This window comes from Micrasema longulum, unplaced genomic scaffold (genome assembly GCF_059751315.1).
Source record: "Micrasema longulum isolate JH-2025_06_02 unplaced genomic scaffold, ASM5975131v1 h1tg001499l, whole genome shotgun sequence".
Taxonomy (NCBI): Eukaryota; Metazoa; Arthropoda; class Insecta; order Trichoptera; family Brachycentridae; genus Micrasema; species Micrasema longulum.
In genome coordinates this window covers 82,901-90,842 of record NW_028278683.1, presented here as the reverse complement: position 1 = coordinate 90,842, position 7,942 = coordinate 82,901, and the positions used below count along the sequence as shown (strand labels likewise).

General features: G+C 30.5%; 1 protein-coding gene across 1 annotated transcript in view; it reads right to left on the bottom strand.

The window, feature by feature from the left end:
* Window positions 1-1,343: 1,343 nt before the first annotated feature.
* The window catches only part of LOC148275154 (5-hydroxytryptamine receptor 5B), a gene marked incomplete at its 3' end in the record, with an annotated part of 75,651 nt that continues 69,052 nt past the window's right edge, over window positions 1,344-7,942 (bottom strand). The window contains exons 5-6 of the mRNA XM_088236090.1: window positions 2,923-3,051; window positions 1,344-1,469 (exon numbers count right to left, since the gene is read on the bottom strand). Of these exons, the coding sequence (XP_088092216.1) occupies window positions 1,344-1,469; window positions 2,923-3,051 (255 nt within the window). The remainder of the gene's footprint in view (window positions 1,470-2,922; window positions 3,052-7,942) is intronic.

Sequence of the window (7,942 nt, the reverse complement as noted above, 5' to 3'; positions counted from 1 at the left end):
TATCTGAATCATTTTTGTAACATGAAGGTAAGATGACCAGAGACTATGAAATATTTTAGTGGAAATACCTTTTTGTAAAAATAAATTTATCATATCAACCATGTCAGGAATCGAACTCGAGATCTCTGGCATAGTCAGCAAACGCACTGACCATGACACTACGAACCCGACAATGGGTTAGGAATGAAAATTTAAATGATATAATTTAGTGATTTGGCTATAAAAATACCAAATCCACACACAAAATTTTCAAACTATTATTTAACATCGCTGTAAAATGATTCCTTTATATTTAGGTGTACTTAATAGGTGAAATATATCGTTGGTGAAATATTTGATGGCTAGTTTAGTTAAAATAACCCTTGTTGGGAAAATACGGGAATGAAGAGACTTTGGTGAAGAATTTCGTTTAGCCAATAAAGGATTCCAATACCTTTAGAAAATTACGTTATCCGTTATGTGGCAAGAGCGTCGGAAGTTTGGGTTTAGATATCAGGACACAAGAAGTAACCAGGAGATATTATGGGATTATTTTTTTCTGAAATATCATCGTTAAAATATGGTAATTTGGGCCCTCCTAACCCCGAAATAAAAACCAATAAATATTTATTTATTTAGCTAACTTATTGACCAGTAACTTTTCAAAAGGTTATTGTATTAGTTAATAGAAACATTAAAATAAAACACTATTGTTTTAAAATACTTGTAACAAAATTTGACAAAACAAAGCATTGAAATCATTACTAGCATACTGGAAGACCTAATACCCATACAGAAAAAAACGTCAGACAAAACATCAATTTTTTTGAAAACTACTGTAAAATCTGATATTGAAAAAAAGAAAGATATATATTTAGATCAACGAAAAAACCCGATGGGTCAAAACGAAACAAAGCCACAGATATTTCGTCTTCAAATGCTGAAAAAAATTTTTGTGAAATTTTGAAATAAAGATATTAAAAAAAAAAAAATACATTAACAAAAACGATAAAATATGCTCTCAGTAATTCATTATGTATTAATATGTCAATGCAATCAATACTTTAATTTTATTTTGTGAAATTAATACCGAACAAGAATCGAATTTAGGATTTGTTATTTTATTTCCATGGATATTTTGATTAAAGTAAAAGACTTAATTGTAAATATTTTGCGTTGAAATTATACACATTTTGTGTTTTATTTAAAAAAAAATAATGATCTGTATTCTTTTAAATGGGGGACAGTGCTAAATGAGCTCGTGACATCAGTGCAATCAATTCTCAAAATTCGAAAAAATACTCTATATTTTTTCATTTAAATCTTAGTCTCAAATCAATTGAAGAATGTACAAGTATACTCACTCCTGATGCAACAAGTTCTGCGCTTATTCTTCTGAAGTTATTATTGAGAAGCCAATAAAGAAATGGGTTCCAAAAACTGTTGCTCAGTGCTAGCCATGTTACTATGAAGTCCAACATTGGAGGAACCTGTAATTAAACGAAAAAATACTTTATAAGTATCAAATAAAATTTGTGATTCAATTTGTTTTTAGTATTTTAAGATATCGCGAAAAAATATTTAAACTTAAGTTGATTTATTGGATCCAGGTGTAGTATTTAGTTAACACGATAAAAATAAAATAGGAATTAATTCATTAGTTATTTAAACCTTGACGAAGAAGCTTGTTTGCTTTAAAACCGGTCGATGGAAAAAAAATAGTGGATAAAAACAAAGTGGTTTTGATTATTTTATTGAATATTTAAACGTTTAAAGATATATTTAGTATTTTTAGTAATAACTTAGGTAGACAAAATTGCGGAAATTGTTTTATTTAATTTCAATTTTATTTTATTCATTAAAAGGAAACAACACCCATTTAAAAAATAAAATAATAAACCAAAATTATAATTATAATAGGCCAAGTTTAGTTTTCTTTACATTTTTAAATACAATGTCAAAAAAACAAGAAAAAAACAACCATTGAAATAGCCACTCCGCATCATTCCACATGTAACAAATAAATAAAATATTACAATAATAATGAAAGATATTTTTTTTTTTTTTTTTGTTTTCTCGGACTTAAAAATCCTTTCGCCGGCGGATCCATACAGAGTAATACGGATCCTTCCTTCTGTCTTCTTTCAAACAAGAGAAAATAATTACAATATTAAAGTTTACAAAAAAAATAATTATTACAGTTTGATTAAATTGTAATTATTATTTTTATTTGGGGTTCTAGCATTTTCTTTAAATTTGTTTCAAGTGAGGAAATATATATCTATTTATCTATTTCAGCAAAAAACGTGTTTTAATTATTTAAAATTCTGGGCAAAGATGCATTTTTATTATTATTTTTGCTTGAAATATCAACATGAAATAATTGTTGCAGCCGAGTTGTACGTTGATATTATTATTCTATCGTTATCGTTCGTTTGATAAAATTATACTGATTTGATAATTTTTAAATAAATTTATTTTCCTTAAAAAAAATTACGAACGAATCCGTTATTAAAATTATTAATTTCATTTACTTTTAAAATAATGTGTTACATGTTGTTTCTTTTAAAAAAAATGTTACGTTATTTAAATATTTCATTTAAAACAAAATATTGTTGTTACCAACAAAAATTTCTTGTAAATATATAACTAAAATGCTTTACCTATGTTGTAAAATAAGATAATGTTTTTTGTAGATATTTTAATGAAAACCTTATTGATGAGTTTATTGTTACAAACTTTAAAGATTATTAAATTGTTTACCCTTAAATCTGAATAATATAATATGCGTATGATATCCCATAACCAATTATAGTTGTCATTAAGTTAGTTAATATTCTGGGTTTAGTTTAAGCTGCAACTATGAGGTTTTAGTCCTAGAACTCCTTCTTATCACAAACCGAAGTTACTAAACTAGCTACATCCGGTGATTAGATATCCTACCTTACATCCGGTGCAGGCTGCAACAACTTCCTGGATAGTAGCGGGAGTAACTACTACTATGAAGCCTAACGATATGGCTGCCATTGTTCTTGATGCATTTGTACTTAGGATGCGCTCCTGCGCATCCAGCTGCAATAATCAGAAATATCATTATTAGATACCGTCAAGGTTTTTTGCAGAGAAAAACGTACCAATACTTTAAGTTCATTCAAAATATTTCATTTTCCTTTTATTAGTTTCTGTTTTTATAACATAGCGCAGGAAACAGTTCTCATATAAGCACTAATTCTGTGTATTTACAAATCTACTCCAAGAGCACAATAACAGGGAACAATTTATATTATAAACAAGCGGACCCGACAGACGTTGTCCTGCCTGAACGTTGGCTTGCCTGCTATTATTTTGGAAAAATACTTTTCATCTAGGTACTTGTTTGTGATTAAATTCCAAAACTAAAAATTGTTGATATTCAAAAAGTATTGAATTTAGGTAGGTACTTGTTTATGGTTGAATTCCAAAAAAATTTTTTTTTTTTTTCAAATATGGCATTCTTTTTGCAAACGTCAAACTCCGGTCATCTCACCAACAAAGGGGTGTACTGATGTAGGAATACGATTTTCAAAAATGTATTGAATTTAATATTATTTTGGTGTCACAAAAATCAAAAAAAAAGAAATAAATGGGTACAAATTATAAGGAATTTAAGTCAAAAATCTGATTGAGATCCACGAAAAACAAATGCTGTTTGTAAAAATTCAAAAACAAACTTTTTTACACACAAAAAAATAACATTGTTCCATTTTTTTGCAAATGTATTATCTTCGAATACAACATTGGTAGATCAATGAATAAAACATTTATGCTCCTAACCTCTTTTTTACATATTAAATTAAAAAATTTAATATCAACAAACATGCACAGCGCAAAGATCTATACTTCTCTGAAAACCGCACGTAAATCGGTTAAGCCGTTTAGGAGGAGTACGGTGATATCACACGTACAGAGGAATTATATATGTAAAGATAAAGCAGTTCGTTTTTTTACGCCACATACTTATTTAATATGAGTTAAAACCTAACATCATCTTAATTCCATGTACGCTTCCTAGTTGGAGCATATGGTGTCCACAAAGATCCTCCTGGTATCTCTGCCGGCGGTAAGCACCGGTGCATCCTCCCAAGACAAGTTTGCGTCACGAAGTTCTAACATGATCTGCCGACAAACAGTCAGCAGCGTACATATATATATATATATATATATATATAGAGGTGATTTTCACAAAAACGGCGCTATATAAATTATCCATATATATATATATATATTTGGATAATTTATATAGCGCCGTTTTTGTGAAAATCACCTCAAGGGCGCTGTACAATAAATAAATAGCTCACCACGTCTTGCAGCTACAGAGCGCATAGACAATAAGAAATCTTGCCCCTATTTACATTTTTTATTTGATAATAAAGTTTAGAGATTTGGTGATATTTAAAAAAATATATAAAAAAAACAAATTTACAAAAATAGAAGTTAGACAACAAGTCTTTCAGCTACTGAGCGCATGGACTGTTGTACGTCCAGAACATCGAGAACCCGGGCCCCGATTAAATGGGAAGTTAACATTTATCTTCAATTTTAACTACAAAGCAAAATTAATTTTACTGTGCAAAAAGCAGAATATGCATACAATTTTTTCTTCTTAAAATGTTCAATTGTAGGTTACCGACAGATATACCAAATGTTCATGCAAATATCCCCATTTTCGTACACAAATCTCGGTTTTTCTTTATAGACAGTAGAAGATAACTTTTTAAACTTCCCATTGAAATCGGGGCCCAGATGCCTTGTACAATAGACAAGCTTAGTTAAGGCTCTCAGGAGGCATCCACAGCACATGACCAAGCTAACCTCAGCTTGATGACAGTTTGCTGTACAACAAAACTAGCGTATTGGAAACAACAAGTTTCGTGTAAATATTTCGTTTATGTCTACCTACATCTAATTATTAGTAATTCTGAACACCAAAAACTTGTTATTTCTAACTAATATTAAACTCGTGTGACGTAAAAAAAGGTTTAATTTATAATTTCGCTAGTCCAAAACAAAAGTAAGATATCTCTGAATATACAAAATTGAATTGAACTTTGAGGTGTACAAAGCGTCTGACTGAATCAAATAATTTGAAGTAGATTATGAATACTGTATTTTAATAAATGTTAACTATCGAACTTGAATATTTGATTATTTGAACACATTCATTTATTCAAATATCTGCATGTGTATCTTAAAATCTGACATTTTGGGTTTATCTCACTGTTGCTTTAGACAAGCGATATATTCAAAACGTTATTTCATAAGGTGAATGCTTAAACAATAAAAATAAGATTGTTTATAAGCTCAGTTTCTAACAGTATAAGTAATATATTTAAATTATTCCTTAATCCTCCTTCTTTCCTTCTCATTCCCTCTCCTCTCTCCATAGTAAAGTGTTATTTTTTTATGTATTTTTATTTTGTTAATCTATGTTTTTAATTTTTGTATAAAATTGTAAGATTCAATATGTCCATGTATTTGTAATTTTCTCAAACTGGACGGTTTGGGTAGGAAGGAAGAAATTTTCTTAAGGCAATATGCCCGCCCTTATATGTATATATGTTGTATATGTATTAAAAGTGTTAAATAAATAAATAAATATATTTAAAAAATATAAATATTTGTTTATTTAGTTTCAAATCTTTGACAAGACCTATTAAATTTTTTACGAAATAAATGTTGGCACAAAAAAACATATTTTTTTAAATTGGATTAGGTAGATTTTACATGTACTGTAAAGCTTCATACGTTGATGCCCAAAATACCCGGACTCTGTCAAACCAAGTCATCGTAAGGGTCTGGAGTTTCGAATACCTGGGTGTATGTGTCACAAAAAGGGCAGCTTTCAAAAAGAACCGTGAGTGCGGATAAAAGTAGCAGGCGCCACATTCAACAGTATGAAGGCTGTCTGGAGATCAAATATTTACTCAATGAAAACCAAATGCCGCCTGTATAACGCCTGCATAACACCTACATATTCTTCTCTTTGGATGCGAATCCGGGCACCTCACTAGGGCCCAAAATAGCAAAATTCTGAGTTTTGAGAATAGGTGTGTCAGAATAATGTTGGGTGTGCGGTGGTTTGACTTTGTAAGAAATAAAGTAATAAAACAACGGACGCAGCAAACTCCGGTGACAACTGCTATGAAGCGGAGGCAATACGGTTGGCTTGGGCATATACTGCGGATGTCTCCTGAAAGCCATAATCGCGCTTGCCTACTATACAAGGCATCATATTGTCGGCAGTAAATGTCAGATCTTCGGGACGGGACCCTGGTTTTGGAGGATCCACAGGAGCTGGCAGCCGGCAGAGATGCCTGGAGGATCTCCGTGGACACCATATGGAGTGATGATGATGAAATGTTTATCTATAAATTTATATAGTTAGTTTACCTCTTTTTTAACACCGAAAAATGTAAAACAAAATGCGTTTAGTCAAAACCAGTAACAAGCCTTACTGTGTAAAATATAAATAAAATAGTTTAAAGATATATAATTTTCTCTATGTTTTACAAACTCAGTTTTAAAAATCTTTACCAAAAAAGTCAGGGTTGTTTAAACTGTTTAATGAAAGATTGAGAGTGTTCCAGGTAAAACATTTAAAAGTATCATAGACATGGGATAAAAAAAATATAAAAAAATATGTTTGTATGCATGCAAGCAATTAAATTCCTTAGAAAAATTTTGTTTTCACTCTTGAATACATTTAATATCGTTGAATAAGACATTTAATTAAAATGCCGGAGGCATTGAAGTGAGAAGATCGCCTGAAAAGAATTCTGTGAGGGACTTTTTTGAACATCCATTCTTTATAGATCCAAACAATGAACCGTTATTAAATCAATGTGAATATGAATGGAAATATGAACAGGCTTCTTTCCAAGTCAATAATTCCATTGTATTGAAGGATTGGAAAAGGCATAACATACACGTACATGTACATATATATTATAATATTGTAGTCTATTCTTCGTGGTTCCGCATCTTTCTCCAAACCCGTACAACGTGATCCTATCGGGAACGGATATTGCGAGGGTCAAAATATGCGTTATTTCTGCTTTCTGCTCATCCGATCATGTACTTGATACCAGATTGCGCAAATCGTGTACGGCTGTACAAGCAAAAAGGGTTCTCGAATTCTAATCGTTTGCTATTCGCTGATAAGTTTAGTGAATGTCTTTTTTCCCTGTTGTTTTTTTTTCTTGCTTTTTGCAATATTTTATCGAATATTGATAAACTTTTCTTGAAATTGTATTCAGTAGACTTTATTTTTTTTCCACCGAAGATAAATATAATTCAAATAAAAACAATATCAGAATTAATGAAATAACACTTTAAAATATAACATTATGAAAATAGTCACAATAGTTTTGCGCAATCATCATTATCACAAAGATATACACGGTTCTTCAGGGCCAGACCGCAAAACTTTAAAGAAGCATTCCTCATGCTAAGCTTAAAAAAAAAATCTTTTTTTTTTTTCAAAAAGTCATTTAAAAAAAAAATGAATCTCAAAATGTAGTATATCATTAATTTCTCAGACAAACAGGCCCTCCACAAACCCTTACCCCTCTCCTACCCAGCCGCTTCCCTTGTCCGCGTCTGGTGCGTATCGCTTCGTTGTTCAAATCCGTTTTTATCGCACTTTTTTTTCTCGGAAATGGGTAAGGGTTTGCGGAAGGGATGCTAGTCCGAGGAATTAAAGATTTATTCCATTTTGAGAACATAATTTTAAAAAAAAAATTAACGAGTTTTTGGAAAAAATTTCAAAAGATTTTTTTTAAAGCTCACTATGAAGAACGATTCTCTGAAGTTTCGCGGTCTGGCCCTGAGAAACCATGTGTATGTAAAAAAAAATAGTCTATTCTATCATTTTCATTATTTTTCAATTAATCAAATCATGTTTATTAAAGATCCCCAACACTAA